The sequence below is a fragment of the Streptopelia decaocto genome (genome assembly GCF_964273445.1).
Source record: "Streptopelia decaocto genome assembly, chromosome: 5".
NCBI lineage: Eukaryota > Metazoa > Chordata > Aves > Columbiformes > Columbidae > Streptopelia > Streptopelia decaocto.
This window is the reverse complement of record NC_138659.1, coordinates 59,049,147-59,070,972: the sequence shown is the minus strand read 5'-3', so window position 1 is coordinate 59,070,972 and position 21,826 is coordinate 59,049,147. Positions and strand designations below refer to the sequence as shown.

Here is a 21,826-nt window from a genome sequence, read left to right as displayed (position 1 = left end):
CTGTGCAGGCCAGGAGTGAGTCTGGGCTCCCATCAGAGCTGAGCAGTCTGACTCCACTGTCAAAACCAAAGGAAAGCTAACACCCAGGTGTGAAACTTAAACGTGACATTTCAGATTACTTCCTGTGTAAGTGATGAATTATTTTAACATAGAGAGCAGCATAGTTTGAAACGTTACCGTTTTGCTTTCATTATGTTTCAGTGATAGTGCGTGACAACACTTCCCCTGGTTAGAAAAGACCCCATAACACAGGAGCTGAAGTCATTAGTATTCTAGAGTATAAATCCCCTTCTTTTCTAATCAATGAAAACTGGCTTATCTCTGTAATGGGTTTTAAAGATGAAACAATAGGTATTCTGAAAGGAGTGTTAGTATATAGGGGTCAGATAGCATTCTTCACTACCTGGTTACTTCTTTGAGGATCCCCAGACCTCTGGCACTATATCTGAGACAAACTTTCCTCAAGCTATGGCACTATGTGAAATGCCTGCCTAACACTTAGTAGTATGTTTAACTGGTATGGTTGCTTCAGTTGAGTTTATTTTTTAATTAAGTCCGGTGTCCCAAACACCTCTGGGACTGGTCACTCATTGCTTCCTTCTGGCTTCTCAGCTGGAGTTGCAGGTTGGGTGATCAGAAGTGTCATGGAATGAGTATTTGGTGTTTGTGTGAAATAGTGGTCTGGTTGGTCATGGAGGGGTGACTGTCACAGACATCCTGATGGTAGCTGTCACTAAATGCGCAGCCTTGGGGCTATGTGCAGAGGAGATGTTGACAGAATGGAGAGCTCTGGAGATAAGAGCCATCTTATTTTGGGACACTAGCCTGGGATCTCATTTGATAGACACTGTTGAGGCACAATACGTAGATACTTGTACTGTTATAGGGGACGGGGTTGTAAACAAAGATCTTGGCCTCAAGGCCTTAACTAAGCAGTTTTTGTCAGTACAACATTGATATAAATGTATTTCTAGTACACAGTTGCATTATTTATTTGTGGTGCAATTCAGAATATGGATCAACATTTAAAATGAGCAGCATTTTGACCTTGCTGTTTGAGTCAGGTTTGTGTAATTTCAGAAATGTATTTGAACAAGCTTAATTATGCATGTTGTGCCTGAGATGTATATAAATCTGAATACTAGTTACCCACCTGTCCATATATGTCCCTAACTGCCTGATTTGCATGCCTTACTCACTGGCGAATAAGCAGCAACTGAAAACCTATTTCTAGTTATTTTACTTTGATTTCTTCAAGACTTAAAACAAAGTAACTGGGCTGTATTTCCTGTGCTTCAGAGAAAAGGCTAAACCCCTTGCATTATCTGTACACCTTTTGGCTTATCTGTCTTTGTGTGACCTCTGGAGAACCCAGATAGCAGGTAAAATATCTGAAGATTCAGTGTTTGTTAAAGCTTTTTGCAACCCTTTGGAGAAGGTCATCACCTCTAGTTTGAGAAATACTGATCTTATCTGAACACCTGAAAGTCAAAAGCTAATTAGTTTCATCTGCCAATGAAAACAGTATGGGTAGACAAAGGTGTTTGAATTCCCAAGAGACTCTCAGTGGCCAGGCCGAGGATGGGGAAGCCACAGCGTGGATGGGCTCTCAGCACCTGTGTGGGGAAGGAGTCGAGCTGCTGTGTGCCCAGAGGCTCAGAGCAGGCAACGCACCAGCTGCAGAAGGGAGCTGCTCCTGGCAAGTCCCCTGCCGATGCGGGGGGAGATTGGGGGCAAGCACCTTCCCCTGGGTTGTTTTTGGCTTCTAGCAGGGAGGGAAGGCAGGCGAGGAGCTGGCAGATGGAAGGGATGGAACTCCTTCAGGAGGTGCTAGGACGTCATCAGAAAGCACACTGTCAAGAGTGTGACAGATGGGGAAAAAATGAAGGCAGGGATGAATAAAACTTAAGGTCATCATTTAGTAGTCCTGGCCCTGCCTCTTCCCCCTAGAGGAACTGCTCACTGTGGGCTGCTGTTGTTGAGCAACCTCCCGAGCTCACCTTTCCCTTCCTAAACCAGGGCGCTGGCCATGAGGAGCTGCTTCCTCACAGCTGCCTCAGTGGAGTGTGAAACCCGTGTCTTGACGCTATTCTCAATTCAGGGGTTCTACAAGCACCACATCCATAGTGGTGGGAAATAAAATGGCTAGGCAGGGCTGGCTCGCAGGCGTGCAGTCTGAGACAGCAAATAGATCTCACAAAAGTGACGTGGCTGAAGCAGCACAAAAAGGGGGGTGGTTATTATACGTTTTAGCTCCTGCTTCTCTCCTGTGATCCATGACCAGCTTGTGAGAAGTGTTGACAAGCCTGGGAAGAAACCATGTTATATCTTCAACGAGAAGCTGCCCTGCTTGAATTTGAAATCTTTGTGTGTGCGGAGCAAGAACAAGGAAAGAAATGGGCAGCCCCTGAAGGGCTTTCTCATCCTCACAGCTTAAACAGAGCCATCACATGCACTACAGCCTTCCCCAGCTATTTATTTTGAAACAAAACAGGCTTTAAACACTTAATTTCAGAGAAGCCTGCCAGGTGGTCTGCATACTTCTGTGCATCCTTTTTGCAACATAATTCCAACTCAGCTTTGTATTTAGTGCAAATTGGACCTCTGAGTTACTCCTGATTACTCTGTGCACAGCTCTAAGTTGCAGAATAGGTCTGGTCTTCTTACTGTGTGTGCTTGCAAACCAGTGCACTGCAATACTGTACAGCATTATGTGCAGGTCTGGTACCAGTTTATACTGCAATGCTTTGCACATAAAAGCCCAAGCATAAGTGTTAAAGTATACAATTTAATTTAGACATGTTGTGTGAGGCTGACCTAGTGTGCAAGGCTCTTGCTGGGAGCACCTTCAGATGTAGGGCAAAATTCTCTTCTCACATTCCCAGAGTAGCTCCTGACTCAGTCTCCCAAGTGTCCTATGCTAACGCATGCAGGTGTGTTGTGATGTGAAAGTCTGTGCCTTGAAAGGAGTAATCTGCCACCGACTGAGGAATGGACAATAATGGCAAAGTCCCAAAAAGACCCTTTCTTGAGCCAGTTGCTCTGTGTCTGAGAGAAACTGAAGAGTTTTTGTCACTTGGGCAATGCACTTGTAACATCTTCCTGGTAATTATCACTGAGCTGATGATCTAAGACTGCTTTGTGGATATGAGGACAGAATTTTGCCTGCAGGTTGCACGATTGCCAACTGTGCCTCTTCTATAAATCAGTTGTAAGTGTATTTGGAATAGCTGCCAGGCCGGCTTCTGAGCTTACCAGAGGACAGAGCTCCAGCAGATACAGTCCCACATGGCACAGAGCTGTTGCAGTTTTAAAATCAGTCTGATTTTTTTCTTTAACAGGGGAGCCCAGTGTAACTCCGTCAAGACTGGAGTGACACTCTGAATCTGCATCTGCCTCATGTGAGTTAAAATCCTGGCAGCAGCATTTTGCATAAGCTGGAGCCTCTGTAGAGATTTTTTTTTTTTTTTTTTCCTTTTTTTCCTTTTCAGGAAGGCTATAAAATTGTTACTGTGTGTGTCTTGGCAGCAAAGGTAAAAATGATCACTCAAATGCATGAGAATTGCATACCTTACTGCACAACCCCTGCTCATTCCAGATCGGCCTCCCTCCTAGCACTTCCCGTGTGAGGGATGCCCGCACTCATCACAGACCTGAAGGCTTGCAATGTTCACTCCTGGGGTACTGCTATTTACCTTTCAATAGTATAATGTTAAGCCAAGTGATGGTATTAAGGGGAGGCTGAAATGCTGTCAACAGGCTTCTGGTTTTTTTTTAAAGATTCGTTTGTTTTCTTTCCATCCTGGTTGCATAATCTGTGAGTGCCGGGTGTCGACTGCCCTGCATCACCCAAGCATTTGCCTGTGTTGGAACACAGACTATTGAAGTATCATGGTCCTCTGGAGCTGAGGACTTGGCCCAGGGACAGAGATGTGGACATCAAGTAGTAGAAAGAGAAAAATCAGAATAAGATGTAAATTGTGCCTTGGTCTTACTGTCATCCCGTGTGCGAGTCATCCTGGGCAAGGACACTCTGAAAATGGGTTTATGGTTCTGCCTCCTCAGCTGTCACAGAGCTGGGGGTGCCTGTAGAGGGGGAAAGAGCTGAGCGTGGGAGATGCTGCATGGCAAATAGCTGAGTTCATGGCATCGCCATGACATACAAATTATCTCCAGTTGTGGCCTCAGCAACCAGGTCTGAGGGAGGGTGTTTGTCCCAGGAAGATTTTAAATTATTTTTCATCATGCAGCTGCAGATCCGTCCTCTACTCTTTTTTTCTCACGGATGCCTGAAGTAAATAAGATACAAGAAAGAGTGGCCAGCGCTGTGTACAATATTGAAATACATTTTTTTGTGTGGTAATGCATATAAATAGGGCGTCTTCCCTGAACGTGCTGCCACAGTTGCAGCAGTGTTAGCCTGTTCATACTTGATCTGGAGGAGGTGGATCGTTTGTTTGCCTCGAAGCTGATGTTACTCAAACAGACATTTGTGCAGCTTATGAGAAATGTCAGTGGGTTGTGGCTCGTACCCATTGGTGCAGCACGTGCCGTGGTGTCAGGTGCTCTTAAGGTGGGCTCAGTGAGCTCTCAGTCTGTTTCCAGCTGTATGTCTAATTAAAGGAAAGTTTCTCTCGAACAGTAAGTATGGTGGTAACTCAACAATGTTTATTGTCCCTTTCCTGTATCCAGGAGTCCAGTTTCTCGAGTCTCTGTTTAGTTTGTGTATCAAGGAGAAGGCTCTCGTTTTTCAGATATTGTGGAGTGGTAGAAAAATAGGGAAGAGCCCTGAGGCATGAATGGACTAGTAGTTTGGTTTTATTCAAAGACAAGTCATGAAAGCAAAATCTGGAGCTTGAGAGGTAAGGGGAATAGTTGCCCTCCAAAAAGAAACATTCAGGTGAACGCTGTTGCAGTACTTTCTCAACAGAGACTTGGGATGATGAAGGCTAAGGTTGATGCCTGTTCTTCAGCTTTTTTCCTACTGGTGCTTCAGCTTATTGCCTTAGAGAGTTGAAAGGAGGTCTGTAGTGATAAATCTAAGACAGAGGGGCAAACACAGAAAGGAGGAAACTGAGTGAGGGCATTTTGTGAGCAGCTGGCCACATGTCCCACCACAGCCATTCTCTGGTGGAGTGTGAACAAGATGCACAGGTTGTTTAACAGAAAGCTCTACAGTTTCCTTGGAAAGGTTCTGCTGGAGTTGTTGATGAACCACTTCTGCTTGTCCAGAGGAGATGCCAGTGTGCTCCTTGAAATTCTTTGTGTCTGGGCAGCATCACCATGGTTGGTGAGTTGCTGAAGAGCAGGGTTTCCTTGGATAAAAGTTTTGTTTCAGAGTGACGTTTTGTGGATAGGTTGGTAGCATGGTCAAATTCTCTGGAAGCTAATAAGGAGGAGTTCAGCAGCTTCATGGACAGTGCAGGGGACTGGAGGCTGTTTCACGTAACAGAGAGATTTGCATCACTTTTGCTTTCTGAGAGTATGTATGGATGTGTTTATTACTGTTTTCTCTGGAAAGTACCTTTACTGTCCTGCATCAGAGGAATTCCTTTTCCAGATGGTGCTCTGGTGTCACTCTCACAGTGTTGTTCATCACCTAACTGCCTTTTGCTCCCTCCAACTCTAGCTCACTCCCCAGAATTGCCTTGTTAGCCACTGCTTTCTTCATTAGCTGTAATTTTGATTGCTTATTCCTATCAATTGCTCAATCAACCCTTCCTCTGCTAAAGGACAGAAAAGACTACATGTGTTCAATCTTGTATCCTGTTGTTGATGTTTGCCATCGCTATAATAATGCTTGAAGATTTTGTTAACTGTTTTATTGGTTTTAGTAATCTGATTAAGAAAATTAAAGATTTGCTTATTACATTTTTAATGGCGCTAGTTGAATGGGGAATATTAATTCTTAGGATTCTGGTGCTTTTTAGATTATTAAGAGATATGGGAGCCCTCTATCATAGTTACTATAATCTGAGTCTTTTGGCAGTCTCGTTTATTCTATTGTCCTTGCCTTTTTAGTATTTTTGTAATATTTTATGTATTTGTTTTCTCCTCTCAGATTGATCTTCTATATTGCACAGTATATATATGGTGGTGATTACTTGGGCAGTATAGACAATGTGTATTAATATATCTATATTGAGGCCCATAGATGTGCCAGATCTCTCTCAGGAAAAACAGTGTGTCTTCTAATGAGCTTACTGTGTAGTTTGCACATTTTTGTATTTTGCTCAGCTAAATTTGAAATATTCAAGTGTTTGAGACTGTTGGGCTTTACCAAACCTATGGTAACCCTCATTGTGCTCAAGGGTTGTATTTGACGTTGTTACATCTTAGAACAAATTTAAGACGGTGAAATGCAGGAAATGTAAACACACTGTCAGAGGAACACAGTGATGTCCATCTGTCATAAAAACACAGTTATTTCCTTTTAAATGTTAATTTAATGATCTGATTAAGCAGTAACGTTTCCAGTACATGAGAAGGTCATTTGCAGGAAGAAGACAGGCCTGATGGCAGGAATGACTTGGTTGAAGTCTTTTGCATTGGGCTAAGGTGTGTGTCACAGATGAGCAGCTCCTCTGAAATGTGAGAACAGTAAGCTTGCTTAAAAGAGTAGTATTTTGATGCACAGGGGTAATAGCTAACAGATTTTTACAGTACCATATGGTATTATTAACAAACAAGTCGTATGTTAACTTGACAGCTCTACCTTCAAGCTAACATAGTCTGCAGCAAATATAAATCCCCCTGGGATGAAATCTGGAGAAAATGCTAAGCTTCGGGATTGTATCCAGAGCAGTAACAGTAGCACAGCAGTGATGCATTTCAGGCTTTCTAACCATGAATACATGTGTTCCCAAAATTATTGGTTTCTTCCTGAGCTTTGCAAAAACACAGCAAATCAAAACCTGATGGGAGCAGGTGGAACAGGGAGTGTTCGTGCATCTGCCTAACGGGACTGCAGGGAGCGGAGCTGCAGTGTGAAATACGCTTTCCTGATGCGGAGAGCTGTGATAGATCGACGGATATTTCATCTGGTGCGCTCTGCTGCTGAATCCTGAACTGTGGCTCCGCTCGGTTGCAGTCCTGGGACATGAGCTAATCCCACCGTGGCTCCAGGCTGGGGACCCGAGGCAGCGAAGGGCAGGAGCGAAGAAGGGAGTGTGTGATGTGGAGGAGGGAGGAGGGCAAATGGGTACTTTACTTTTAACTACCTTCTTGTTTAACCCCCTAGCTGTTTTCAAAATTTTCTAACTGAAATCTCATCTTGGTACAGTGTATAAATCCCCTGAATACGAATCTCTTGGATTTGACCTGACCGTAGAAAGATTAGTTTCCATTGGATACCCTCATGAGCTGCTCAATTTTGTGTATGATCCTGCATTCCCTACCAGGTAAATGACTTACAGATACTGACCCAGCCTGCTCTAGGCCTTGAATATTTGTTCTATAAAGTTCATAGGCACCATGTGAGACCAGGTGTTCAGAGTTGTACCTGTGAAGCTTGTGGTTGTCCACAGACCATGGGGAAGGGAGCAGACTGCTCCAGTATGTGGAGGGCCTTTGTGCACGTGTGTCCATGCCAGCAAAGTGGGACAGTGCAAGAAAAGAGGCCTGCTGAAAACATGGCCCAAAAATAACCTTTCAAAGCTAAGACACCACAGACACAATTGGATTGCAAGTTAAATCAAAACCAAGGGGAGAAGGAGCCTTTACTGTCCATGAGGCTTCTGGATTGTCTCAGAACATTTTTCTTTAATGATTTTAATTAATAGTGTCCTGGTGCATAAGACATCCTGAAAATTAAGCTTACAGCAAAGAGCAGTAAGACTGGGACCAATCCATTTGACTTGTCTAGATGAATCAAATGCCAAAAGTAAAGAGTGCAAAGTTACTAAATTATTACATTTTGTCTTTTGATAGCAGAGATAAAAAAGGATATTACTTGTTTTAAACAAGGCTTTTGATCTAACTCTGCACCTCTAAGTTGTTTCCACTTGTGCCTGTGCTGGATTTTGCTTATTTGGCTCCTTTGGAGCTTCTTTACAGAAGACCGGACCAGAGGTTCTGTTGGCTTGGTGCTCCAGTTTTCACTCTGGCAGCCTCCTTCCTTCCCTCTTCTCAGCATGTTCTACACCGAGACTGTTGCTGGGTGCGCCCATGCCCATAACAAGAGAGTAGCGCTTCACAAACCTGCGATGAAGAGTCCTTTAAGTCCATGGCCTTCATCCCAGGGAGGGGACAGAGGGATGTCTCTCTGGGAAGGCTGTATTCTCCAGGTGCAAGCTACTAGATAAGTGAGACAGAGTTTTGCTGGAGTTGTAACGAGGAATGTACAAAGCATTTTGCGCATTTTGCCCCATCTGGTTCTGTCTGTGAAATTCCTTTACCACACCTCGCTTTTCCTTGCAGCCCAGCAGGGCTGTCAGGTAACCACAAACACAGGTGTCAGATTTGTGACCCTGTGGAAGAGGTCCCCATCTTCCCTGGGATGTGCATCGCTAAGCCTCTGCTGGGTTAAACGGTTCCTTTTTCAAGTCTATGGGGAGCAGATTGGCTCTACCTTTCACCTGGCAATGCTGGGCTCCTGTTGCTCACCTGCAGCCACGTAAGAGGGACAGTAGGGACCCCATCTGCATAAAAGCAACTCTGTTCTGATGCCCCATGCCAAGTGAGCAAGCTGTTCTAGAGCTGATTTTGGAAAGAAGTGCTATTAAAATGTTCACCGCTTACAATGCACGTGTCTTCATATCTTAAATGGTTTTCTTAACAGAGGATTGGTGTTTGATACCCACTATGGAAACTTGTTGAAAGTTGATGCCTATGGGAACCTTCTAGTGTGTGCACATGGCTTTAATTTCCTCAGAGGGTGAGTACTGACTCGTGGCTGATATTTTTCACTTAATAAGCTCTTTTGTGTCCCTGATCCTCAGGGCACCCATGCCATTAGGAGTTGTGGGGACTCCACTAACAGCAGATGCTGTATTGGTGTTCCTACAGCTCCCAGATTGACTGGGGATGTGCTGAGGGTCCCAGACACAGCAACAGCCCAGGGTATTTATAGTGGAAAGCTCTGTGCCAGCACAGGCACATCTGCAGTGTGCTGGGAATAGAAGAAAATGTGCTGTGGGAAGGGGTTGATGGTATAATCCGCAGGCTGTCCACCTGTCCTGGCACAGTTTAACATCAGCAGCTTGTCAGTTTAAGGCAAAGCCATTGTGCGAGAGCTCCTGGGAGCTCAGAGGACCTGTGCCCTGTGTAACTGTTAACTCTAAGAAAGGTCAAGGGCCTGAACTAGCTTGGGGAAGGAACAAGCTTGCTCTACCCCTTTGTGTTTCTGACCTTTGAGGGTGTTAGAAGTGAGGCCTCAGATGCCATTTCCTGCTTGTTTCACTTGCCCCAGAGAAGGTGCTTTAGGAAGCAGAGGGGTCAGCAGTGCTACATACCTGATGTGTCCTGGCAAATCCCCTTGTATCCCTGCTGTGTGGACGCATGGATGGATGGATGGATGGATGGATGGATGGATGGATGGATGGATGGATGGATGGATGGATGGATGACAAGCGCAGGCCAGCTCAGGGCTCCCAAGGTGACAAGCCTTGTCATTGCAGGCCTGCGAGTCCTTGCACCAGGAACCCAGAATTTAGAAAAAGCCCTTATATATGCACTCAGGTTCCTCTTAGAGTCACAGCTGATCTTGAGAAGCTTCAGAAATGAAGGAAACAAGAATAATTAAATGACTTTAGTCATCACTACCCTGCTGATTAATTGCGGAGGGCCCCAGGCAAGCCTCCTGCAGCACAGCCCTGTGCTCCCCTGCTGAAAGCTGCTCGGGGGAGTGTGAAGCAACACATGGAAAGTGGGGGAAAGTTTAAGATAAGCAAACAATGAAAGTGCAGATGATTTAAGGCATTTTCATAGCCAGCAGCATGGGGCTTAAGCTTGAGTTGTGGACTCTTGACCACTCTGTTTCCCTGTGTGGGCTCTGTTTAGTTTGCTGACTCAGCAGTGAGGGCTTTGTGCCTGACTCTGCTGGAGCCAGCACGGGGAAGGGAACGCCGGTGGATGCAGTTTTGCTCTTGTGCTGCTAATGCATGTGGGAAAGCTGGGTGTTGATTAAAGCACAACAGATTCTAGTTAATGGACCCTGCTACAACTGTGTTTTGCTGGTCAGAACATTTTATCGTCATTATTTTTTGTGGTTTCATTCTTCTTCACCTTATCTATTCTCAGGCCTGAAACACGGGATCAATATCCAAACAAATTTATCCAGAGAGATGACACAGATAGGTTTTACATTCTGAACACATTATTCAATCTACCAGGTGAGTATATAATGTGAGCCAACACAGGCCTGTTTCTGTGCCTTTGAAGCCAGTAAAGCTTTGTTAATGTTTTACTGTATTTATCTGTTGGTGGGTTTTTTGCATTAACTTTCTTCTTTCAGGCACAGGGCCCAAATTTAGCTGACCGTATGCTGTTGTCTCTGTTTTAAAATCTTGCTTTATTTCTTTGCAGAGACCTACCTATTGGCTTGCCTAGTAGATTTCTTTACTAACTGTGACCGGTACACTAGGTACGTATTCCCTCCGGTTTAAGGTGCTGATAGTACAGTGAGATTATTATTATAAAGAGTGATACAGCACAGATGGAACTGTTCTTAATATCAGTGGAGGCCCCTCAAGTGGTTTCGGTGGGGAAAAGTTCAGGCCTCTTACTCTTCTGACATTTAGAGAATTTAGTGGTGACAAGATGATCTGTGTGTGCAGCAGAGACTGGTTATGAGGGTCTCCGCAGGATATATCAGTATCACCATCCTGACTGATGCTGGTATTTGGGCCAGCTTGTAAGACCACACACTTATTACAGAGTGATTACAGGCACCAGAGAGCTCATTTTGAACCTATGTCCATTGGAGCCGTGTTTGAACTGGTAACTGAAAAGCTAAATTTCCTCAGCCAGTTACCACAAGTCCCTCATGTCATAATTGAGGACTTTGCTCACTTAACGGTGAAATGCGCAGGCACAGTGTGGTGTAAAAGGCTCTTCGTGCAACATGAGTACTTACCTAGCTTTCAAACAGGTATAAGCATAAAAACAAGCTGTGGTTTGAACTGGCAAATGTGAATGCTGCTGTGCTGTTGACTCATGGGATGGGTCATCTTTACGTATTATGTGAGCAGAAGGCAAAGGTTTAATGGGATTTTACCTGGGAGCAGGGCAACTGTTTATACTGAGAATCCATCAGGTGAAGTGTCCTCTCTCAGGACAAGCATGATGGTTGCTGTCATAATAAATACAGCTCTATTTAATCCTCCTTGATTTCTTCTGATACAAACTTTCATGGGTATCTCAAAGATACCGCCACAGTATCTTGTAGAGGAAATTTCTCATGTGAAATCTTAACTGTTCAACACAGAAGCAGTTCCTCCTCTCAGCAGTGAGTATTACATTTAGCTGATTTCCATGGCACCCCTTTCTTTAGTGTTGGAAGGAGGGAGGAAGAACAGCCCTTTGCTTATTTTCTCAGTACCATTCATCATTTGTAAAATGCTGCAAACTGCACAGTCCCAGTCTTTTTTCCTTCTTGTAATACTGTGGAGGAGAAATAAAAAGTTGCAGTGACAGGAAGCTGTAGTACTGCCGTGGAGTCACAGGCCCATAGTTAGGAGCTCGCGTCCTTAGATTTTAAACAAATGTTCTTGGGTAACACGCAGTTCCTGTTAAACTCTTGTTGTAGCCTTCTTTCAACTCTGAGCCACAGTAAAGTAGTAAATAAGAAACCATTATGTTAAGATGAAAACACAAGCTCCAAACATTTGGAACTGTCTCTGATGTATTTCTTACCTGCTATGACTGGCCGCTACAATCTCTCTTCTTTCTCCTCACAGCTGTGAAACGGGATTTAAAGATGGAGACCTCTTCATGTCCTTCAGGAGTATGTTCCAGGATGTCAGAGATGCTGTTGACTGGGTTCATTACAAGGTGATTGCAAGAACTCCTTGGGACATCTGTAGTTGTAACTGAGTTACAGAGTTACAGAGACTGGTGTGTAATTCATGAGTTAAGATGTGTTATTCCAGTTTTGGGCAAGAGCCCTGCTTTGCCGCCTAGTGAGCAAATAGTAAATCACAGTGGCATGTAAGTCAAGATCTTGACTGCCCTCCTAGTACTGAAGCATATCTGTCTTGGCTTCCTATTCCTTTTTATTGTGCCCAGATTCCACTTTTGTACTGTAATTCATGGGCTTTAGAATGTGATGCAATGATATTATTTGCACTTACAGTCCACAACTTGTACATTGTCCTAATTATTAAAACAGCTTTTTACTGTAAATAGTTTACATTGGTACTATCTTATGCTGTCTGAAAAGTACCTGCAGTAAACAGATAAACTCTTATCTATTTAGAGTGGAGAAGCAGTTCATCTTTTTCACACATGTGCACAAATTTAGAATATAATTTTGTGAGCATTAACATCTGGTTAAAGACATGATTTTTCTTGTTCTTTCTCATTCAAGAGGTCTGTTGGGGAGGGATGGAGAACCATCACAGGAGAACTCTGCTCACAGTTGTATTTGTGGTGGTCCTTTTAGCCATGCAGAAGTCAGGAATCTTTTTTTCTTTCCTTACGCAGTGTTGTATGATACATGTTGGAATTGGCCTTTGAGTAAAGCATTATGGTCAGTGTTGGAGACAGGTCATTGACTGTCTTGTTTGGTATGGCAAATCTATTGTTTGTTTGTTTCTATTGTATTCCCTTCTGAAAGGGTTAAAATGCTGTTGAAGTGGATTATTTACCATGGTGAGGGAATCGATGGATCACTGAGTTTGTGATGGTCCCTGCTACTCAAAGCCTCTCATCTCTAGAGTCACTGGTTCAGATTCGCCCTGGTTTGTACTTTCACAGCATTTTAAAGTGTGAAAGTTGGCATTACTTTGATGTCTCTTACATCATAAGTTTCCATTACCTCACTGGGTTCTGTTTCTATTTCAGGGATCACTCAAGGAAAAGACCCTTGAGAATCTGGAGAAGTATGTGGTGAAAGATGTAAGTGTGAAGTTACTTTGTGCTATGTGACATTCTGTAATGAGTAAGCAGGCAAGAAATAAACATGCTGATTTGCTTTACTAAATCATGAAACAGATAACACTGTGATTTCTATTGTAATAATGAAAGACAAAGTGGAAAGTTCGGATGCAGCCTTTATTCTGAGCCAGTGATCCACATGATTTCGTATTCACGTACACTTTTTTAACGTAAAATATAAAAGCCAGAGGAAACATTATCACGGGACACAGGTGAATATGCTGGCAAGGCTCATGTTGTTTCTTTTGGTGGTGAAAGCAACTGTGTTCCCTGACCATGTTTTCTCTGCCCAAGCAGACCTCTTTTTAAAAAGCAACGAATTAGCATATTTTTAGACAGAAATATTCCTTAGCCATCTAACAAAAATGTTACATGCATTTAACCATGAGGCACTGAGGGAAAGATCCTGAAAGACTCACCAGTGACCAGTCTCTTGATAGCCCCAAAGTGTGTGTTCAGCACATCTGATTGAGCAAACTCCACTGGTTTCTTTGCTTTTGCCCTCTGCAGTGTGTGAGGCCCCTCTGGACCACTTATGGTATAATTATTCTTTAGTTTAGATGAGCTCTGCAGTAGAATATCACTTTAAAGCAGTTAACCTTGTTTCTAGTTACATGCCTGCAAAATTCTTAGGAAACCGTCCTGTGAGGTAATCAGCTACTCTGGCAATGGACTGAGATTTATGATTCTATAAAAATAGCCCCAAGAATAAACTCTCCCTAATCTGAGGTTGGAATTATAATAAGCTCCAACTTGCGGCTCTTGTGAGCTCAGATTTCACCTGCCTCTGGGCCCATTTCGGGAACAGACTTGGAGCTGGTGGAGCTGCTCCAGCGTGCCTGGCACCGAGCAGATTGTTGGGAGCAGCAAAGGGTCCCTGGCACTGGGTTTGGCAAAGGCACCGCAGCCCTGCTGAGTCTCCCCTGGGCCGTGCTCTGGAGGGTGTTGCGTGGAAGGGAGTAGAAGCTTTCCTGGCTCTGGCCAGTGAAAAACAAGTGGGTTTGATTGTTCGTTGGTTTGATTTGCTTTCTTTTGTCTGGTGGGATCGTAGTTGAGAGTGCTTTGCCCCTGATGAATCTCTGTAGCTTCTGTGTGTGACTTTCATGTCCCTTGGCTTTCAGGGGAAGCTGCCACTACTGCTCAGCCGCATGAATGAAGTTGGGAAGGTGTTTCTTGTCACGAACAGTGATTATAAATACACAGATGTAAGTCCTGCTTGAATTATTGTGTTTGGTGTATAATGGAATAAGCAAAACCCAGCCATTCATTTGTATGGGTTTTGGTAGGACATCTTCTGGTGGAGAACCAGGTGTTTTCTAAGCTAGATGTAGGATGGTTTAGTGGTGAATGCAGATTAAGTCTTGAGTCATCTTTTGTAGTCCTGGTTCTGCTACTGACCTAGCATGGGCCTGGCTTAAGTCCCTCTGTGCCTCACTTAGCTCCTCAGCAATTAAAAGGCTGAAAGAGAAAGCGATTCTCATTTTAGATTCCAGCATCCTTTAAAATGCAGAACTTTCCTTTGAAGTGAGATTGTTCTGAGTACAGACAGCTCACCAAGGCCATGGTCCTGGAGAGGTCTAAGAGGGCTCTCTGCTGTACTGCAGAAATAGACAAGGTTACTTCAACTCCAGGTCAATGTCAGGATATTGCAACACTGCTAATCCAAATATGTATGTGCTACTTTAAAGCATTGAGAGATATACCTGAAGCAGTGTGTAGATTCCTGCGGCAAATGTGTTATTTGATTATAAATATTACTGTTTTAATTTCTGTCACTGTAAATTCCATCCATAAATTTTATCTCCAAATCTTATGCTGGCTTTCCTTTAAATCTTGAAAATAAAGTTCTGTAATCTGAAGAGATAAAAGCAGAAAAATATGCTTTTATAAACTACATAAATGGATGTTTAAAAATGCATCTCTGAATACTTTCTTTCTGTCTTTCAGAAAATTATGACTTACTTGTTTGATTTTCCACACGGACCAAAGGTATGTGATTTCTAGCCTGCAGTTCCAGTAGGACTTGATGTGCCTAATTATCTGTGTAGCTGGAAAGCATTTTAATCCTGCTTCATCGGCTGCATGGGATTAGTTGCTTTAATCTGGTTAAAATACACTTGCTGTTTTGTGTCCTATTTGAATAGGATCAAAGCAAATACAATATAACAAAGAGAAAAGAGGCATCATCTGGTCTCAAGCAATAATCTGTGTTAATGATAATATTATTTTAGTGATAACATGTTTTAACTGTCGCATTTTGCAGCCAGGTTTATTAGAAATCTTGCACAATGTTTTAGATAATTGTTAAAAAAGAAACTTTAAGCAAAGGAAATAATTTTATAAAACAGCAGAAATATTTATGGGTGATGGTGCCTTGACTATGGTATCTCCAAATTTTTAATCATGATTTTATGGTCTTCTGAGGTCAAAACTCAGCCCTGCAATTTTTTGACAGAGAGCTGAATTTATATTACTTTCTCAGGCTCCCCGTGGGAGGCTATCTCTCACTCAAAAGACACGTTTTCACACTATGCTCTAAAGGTAGAAGATGGCCAAGGGAGAAACTTTCAGAACATGGAAAATCACCACAACTGGTAAATCGAAAAAGTCCTTGCTGTGGTCTTGATGTCAGAAGGAGCGGTTGCATGGAGCAGAAAGGGCTCATGAACACCCGGCGTCCTTCAGGCAGGACTGTGGTTCGGAGCCATGCTCTGTGGAATTTTCCCACTCCTGGCAAATGTACCAGCGTGGCCTTGTAAGGCTGAAACTGCGAAGTCACATCTGTCTGGGTCTGTGCCTGATGTCACCTTCAGAAACAGTGGCAGCGGAGTCATTTACAGCATCTCTTTACACGACAGCTGTGCTGTGATATGGATATTCAGTGTAGTTCTCCTGTCTCACACCACATCCTCAGTCCTCACAGCTGGGATGGGCTTGCTGCGAAAGGGGAGTGCTTTTAGCATCGTGCCACATGAGGCACGAGCAAGGGGATTTTGATGGACCAACAGTGCCACAAGGTTATGACTGTGGCCAGTGACACTCCAGTTAAACCCCCTGTGGTTGATTGTGTTGTGCCTGATTCTGGGGTTTGGTTTTGCCTTTGCAGCCTGGGAGCGCCCATCAGCCATGGCAGTCCTACTTCGACCTGATCCTGGTGGATGCACGAAAACCTCTCTTCTTCGGGGAAGGCACCGTGTTGCGGCAGGTGGACACGGTGAGTGGCACATGGAGGTCACCTCTATGGCTGCAAGGACTCTCACACCTCCTCTGTGAGATCTCAGTGTCAATAGGCACTAACTGTTTAGGCAGGACCTGCCCTAGAGATGGTGAGCTGGATTCTCCTCTTAGTGATTCCTGAGCTACCCCATCACGTGGGACACAGCAGATCTCGAGGCTTTGCTGGCTTCCCTAACGTACTGCAGGTGGCATTAGGAACACAATGTGAAAAGCCACCTCTAGGCTGCCTGGGAGTGATAGACACAAAAAGTATCAATAGGACAGAAAAGATCCAGACTGGTGATCCGTACTAATACAATACCTCTTTGCTCAGGTGACTGGGAAGTTGAAGATTGGTACCTACACTGGCCCACTGCAGCATGGCATCGTGTACTCGGGAGGTGAGGCGAGAACCCTTTTTGTCCTGTGGCACGGCTCTGACATACCCCTGTGGCCTTCAGCCACTCTGGCCATGAGAGGACTCATGCCAGGCCCCAGGCACGGCTGTGTTTCCCAAAGCACAGTGTACTGTGCCCTCTGCACACCCCTCCAGCAGCTCTCCATCATCACTGCTGCCCAATGCATGGAAGAAATGGACCTGTTCCTCCTTAAAACACCCTTTTCTTCCTTGCCTGGGAGGGTCTGGGAAATGCCACTGCGGGGCTTGTGGTGATGGGGGAGCTGCAGCTGGCCCAAAGCAGTGTCCTCAGCTCTCACCTCACGTAGAGGGTCTCTTGAGCTAGGGAAGGGCTGTGGGTGGATGCACAGGGCTGTCTGTGATGCCCAGGGCTCCATTACTCTCACATGGGGTGGGAAGCAGCATTGTCCCTCTGCTGCTGCTGTTCACATGGGGATGTGTTGGGCAAAGCTGCCCAAAGGTGAACTCCCAGGTAGGTTGGAAGTGCCCCGTGCTGTCATGGCCAAGCAGAGGTGCTATGTGTAGCAGTGGAGGTTTCTGGAAGCAAAATGTACCTGCTCTGTCCCTAACCCTGGCCCTCTGAAATGAGCCACACGTTTCCCTTTGACTCTCCATTCTGAGTCATGCCATTCCTCTCTCAGGCTCCTCGGACACAGTCTGTGACCTGCTGGGGGCCAAAGGGAAGGATATCTTGTACATCGGAGACCATATCTTTGGAGATATCCTCAAATCCAAGAAACGCCAGGGCTGGAGGACCTTTCTGGTGATCCCCGAGCTGGCGCAGGAGCTGCACGTCTGGACAGACAAAAGTGGTCAGTAGCAAGCCGCAAGCCAGGCTTTGCTCTCGCTTGGCTGGTGCTGTGCCCCTGAGATCGGCGGGGCAAAGGGGTGCAGGGGAGAGGTCACCCCCACTTGCTGCCTTGTTCTTCAGGGCCTTTTTCCCCAGGGCTGGGTGTTGGTGGCAGGAGCTGGAACAGCTCCCATGGGCAGGCCTTGGGGTCCCAGGCCTTTCCTGTGTTCTTTCCCAAGCTGCCTGCATGTGTTCAGCCAAGCACTGACTTGGTTGGGGAAAAAGCTGCAGCTGGGTGGGATTGAGTTGTTCCTCATCCATAACCCTGCTCCAAAAACCTTCCCCCTTTGTTGGGGGAAAAGCTGCAGCTGGGTGGGATTGAGTTGTTCCTTATCCATAACCCTGCTCCAAAAACCTTCCCCCTTTGTATGGAGTTCTGGCTTCTCCAGTAAAAAGTATCTGACAAGACACCCAGGTTATTGTCCCTGTAATGCCTGAGCCATTAGACTGCCCTCCCATCTGCAGGGAGTCCCTGCTCACCAGCTGCTTTCTCCTGCTCCCTCTGCTGCTCTCCTGCTGAAGTGCTGTGTGTTTCCCATCCTCCAGCACTACTGCTTTTCTCCCAGGTTTGCCCTTTGGTGTGTAAATAGGTCTGGGGGTTATGAAGTTGCCCTGTGGCTGGTTGGAAGGTTTTGATGATGGTTGTGAAGGTTCAGCCTCAAAAACAAAAGGGGGAACCAGCAACCAAGCCCAAAGCTCTGCCAGTGGCACAGAGCGTGCTAGAACCCTCTGCCTGTGCGGTGGCTGTGAGGTGCCATGTTCCATGATGCACGGTCTCTCCACCGCCGTGTAAGGGGAGCGGGCAGGATGGGGGGTTTGCTTTCAGCCCTTTTGCTTTCAACAGTTTAAACTTACCCTTTCTTTTCTGGATTTTTCCAGCCCTTTTTGAAGAGCTGCAGAGTCTGGACATTTTCTTGGCTGAGCTATACAAGTGAGTGCTCAAACACTGACAGCTTTCCTGCTGCCTCTCCCAGCCTAGTGACAGCTAATGAGTGGCTCTGACAAACCCCTGGGGTTGGGTTAGCGGCACTGCTGCTGGAGCTTTGACCCAGCATGGGCTCTGCCCACGAGACCAACCTTCCCCTCCAGACCAGCCTCCCTCCCCTAAGCCCCCATCCCACAGCATCTGGTTCTGAAAGGCTTTTCACACCATGTATTTACCTTCTCGCCTGTAACTAGGCATCTGGACAGTAGCAGCAATGAACGCCCTGACATCAGCTCCATCCAGAGACGCATTAAGGTACCAATCATAAAAATCCCTTTTCATCCTTCTGGATCCCAAAGGGCTTGACAACCCCATCCCACTGCTCAGCCCTGAAATGCTTTGCTCTGCCTTTGGGTGGGCACAGCAGGTTTGGCAAAGCCGTTCTGTCTTTGTGGATGCAAACACTGGAGCTTCTCAGCTCACTGGTGTCACTGGCACTCCTGAAAGGCAGCCTGGTCTGGAATAGGGTCTCCTTCCTCATGCACACAGCAGCACTGCCTGACGGTGCTCACTGCTGCAGAATGGGTGCTCGGCAGGTCTGGGGCCTCTGGGCCTGCCAGCCCTGGGCAACCAGCCTGCGGCAGGTGCTGGTCCTGAGCCTGCTGCTGCCTTCCCCTCTGTTAGCTGAGGCTGGGCTGCACTCCGATGCCACGGGACAGGAGCGCAGAAAGCCTTGCTGGAGATTCTTGCAGATCTCGTGTAGCCCCCAGCCCTCTGTGTGCTCCAGTGCTGCTGCAGCTCCGTGCTGCTGCCTGCCTGGCTAAGGATCTAACCTGCCCTTTGCTTCTAGAAAGTGACCCACGACATGGACATGTGCTACGGGATGATGGGGAGCCTCTTCCGCAGCGGCTCTCGGCAGACCCTGTTTGCCAGCCAGGTGATGCGCTACGCTGATCTCTATGCAGCCTCCTTCATCAATCTCCTCTACTACCCCTTCAGCTACCTCTTCAGAGCCGCCCACGTCCTGGTGAGTCGCAGACCTGGGGGAGGCGGGCAGGGGCCCAAAGGTGCCTGCGCTTGTGTGCGTTAAGGCTTCCACAAGCACCAGGAACAGCATCTTGAAGGACTGGGTGGGATTTGGTGCACTGTGGCCTAACAGTTCTGGGGTTTGCTCTCTGTCTGTCTCGGGGAGATACACTATGCCATCTCCTCTCTCTTTCCCACATGCAGATGCCACACGAGTCCACGGTAGAGCACACGCACGTCGACATCAATGAGAAGGAGTCGCCGATGGCCACGCGCAATCGCACCTCAGTGGATTTTAAAGATTCTGACTACAAGCGGCATCAACTGACCCGCTCCATCAGTGAGATCAAACCGCCCAACCTCTTCCCCCAGGCACCTCAGGAAATCACACATTGCCATGATGAAGATGATGATGAGGAAGAAGAAGAGGAAGAAGAAGAAGAAGAGGAATAAGAAGGAAAAAGCAAAGCATCTCTGAAGACAAACCATGACTCTAGCAGTGATCAGGAGCGGATTCCTTTTTTGGGGCCCTTGGGGTGATGGGTTGGGGGGTGTGATTCTTGAAAAGGCACATTTTGAAAGTGTCCAGAAACTTTGAACAAATTAACACTAATTAGGAGGAGACCCTTGTTTTCAGTTGTGCAGACGGTTCAAAAGGCTGATGGATTCTGCGGGGTAGTGCATTCAGATTGTACTGCCCACCTGTGCTGTCATGCTGCTCCCATTACATTTAGGGATGCTGCATGTTTCTCCCTTTCCCATGATGTGTTTCATTTGGTTTTCATTTGAACAATGTCCTGTGAACGGTTTTTGCCATTTTTTACATTCGCTGTGGAGAAGGAAGGGATGCTCTGGGCCCTGCAGGAGACAAAATTATATCTTTCTGCCCATCAGATTGCTGTCCTTAACCCTCTGCTTCTGGGTTAAAAACTGCCCCCTCCCAGTGTTAGCCAGGTTGTTGCTGTGGCTTCCAGCGCTCAGTTTACCCTCTGCTTGGCACGAGTTTCTCTCTGTAAGTGGTTTGATTCCTCTGGCCATCATGGATGGTGGTGGGATTCCAGCTCTCACTTGCGTAGCTGCAGCTGTACACATTTCAGCTTGTAGATGCCTGTTATCCTCTCCCTGTGTTTCAGAGCTCTCTTTCATCATCCGCATGTGATGCATGACTTCCAGTGCATTTCTCAAGCAGCTGAGCTGCACACTGTGTTCTCAACTCCTATAGTTTCAGCAGTAAATATTAACCCAGGAGCTTGAAGCTACTGCTTTAGCATTACGTTAGTTGCTTTGTTTTCCTAAGGCCTATTACTGACCTTTCTGTCTGCTCAGCTTTAAGTGAAGTGTCCCAAAGACAAACTCAGCCACCATCGGGAGTGAAGGGGCCTGTTATTCCAGCGTGCTGCGGGCCCCGCCTGTCCGCCCTGAACCAAGAAACCCCCCCGTGCTGGGAGCCGGGAAACTCCCGTCTGGCCAGCAGCGGCCTTGACCTTGGCCGGGCACAGAGCAAGCGCAGGTTGTGGTGGGCAAGGCTGTGTCCCCGGCCAAGGCAGGTGACGGCCACAGGCTGCCGTGTGAGGACCGGGGTGGCCGAGGGTGCCCCGTGGGGACGGGCAAGCGGTCCTTGTGTCTGAAGGCAGCCTGGGGAAGGCGTGGGGCTGGCGCAGCCAGGCAGCAGCGCCCTGCAGGTCTCCTCCGTGTCGTGGGTGCAGCGTCCCTCACTCCAGCCTGTGCCGTCCGTGTGTGAAGGGATTACAAGGAGGGCCCTCTGTAATGAATTTGATCATTGTTTCAGTACCATAAACTCATTTAATCTTTTTTTTTTTTTTTTTTTTTTCCATTTTAAAGTACATTAGGAGAAAATGAAAAACAAACAAAAAAGAACCACACCACCACCATCTGAGCAGGAAACTCTGCTGCTATAGTGGCAGTTGTTCAAGTCAATAAATGATGTTTCTAAGAAACACCTGGTGCTTTGTGGCGCATCACTGAGATAACGAGAGCTGTGCTGGAGGTGGCAGGGAGAACCAGGGCTGTTCTGTGGGGGTCCCAGCAGGATGGGTGGCTGAGAAAGCATCTCTGGGATTTGGTTGCATTGATGCATTGCCAGGGAGTGGGTGGGCATTAAGTGGTGGGGTGGAAATGAGGCTTTTGTTATCCTCATTGGCTTCAGCTGGGAGGCACGGGGCAACAAAGATTTTGGCCTGGATTCAGAAAGAGAAGGTACTTTTCCATGGCTGAAAGGGCAACACCACACCACCACCCCTGGCCTCTTCCTCCAATATTGCACCTTTCCAGGGCT

At 46.2% G+C, this 21,826-nt stretch overlaps 1 protein-coding gene across 1 annotated transcript in view; it reads left to right on the top strand.

Moving 5' to 3' along the window:
* Positions 1-21,490, top strand: part of NT5C2 (5'-nucleotidase, cytosolic II) — a 62,432-nt gene extending 40,942 nt beyond the window's left edge. The window contains exons 4-18 of the mRNA XM_082054694.1: positions 7,283-7,400; positions 8,780-8,875; positions 10,240-10,331; positions 10,525-10,582; positions 11,898-11,991; positions 13,003-13,056; positions 14,217-14,300; positions 15,043-15,084; positions 16,202-16,309; positions 16,646-16,712; positions 17,371-17,541; positions 18,459-18,510; positions 18,759-18,819; positions 19,355-19,531; positions 19,735-21,490. Coding sequence (XP_081910820.1) covers positions 7,283-7,400; positions 8,780-8,875; positions 10,240-10,331; positions 10,525-10,582; positions 11,898-11,991; positions 13,003-13,056; positions 14,217-14,300; positions 15,043-15,084; positions 16,202-16,309; positions 16,646-16,712; positions 17,371-17,541; positions 18,459-18,510; positions 18,759-18,819; positions 19,355-19,531; positions 19,735-19,983 — 1,523 coding nt within the window. The 3' untranslated portion in view covers positions 19,984-21,490. The remainder of the gene's footprint in view (positions 1-7,282; positions 7,401-8,779; positions 8,876-10,239; positions 10,332-10,524; positions 10,583-11,897; positions 11,992-13,002; positions 13,057-14,216; positions 14,301-15,042; positions 15,085-16,201; positions 16,310-16,645; positions 16,713-17,370; positions 17,542-18,458; positions 18,511-18,758; positions 18,820-19,354; positions 19,532-19,734) is intronic.
* Positions 21,491-21,826: the final 336 nt, after the last annotated feature.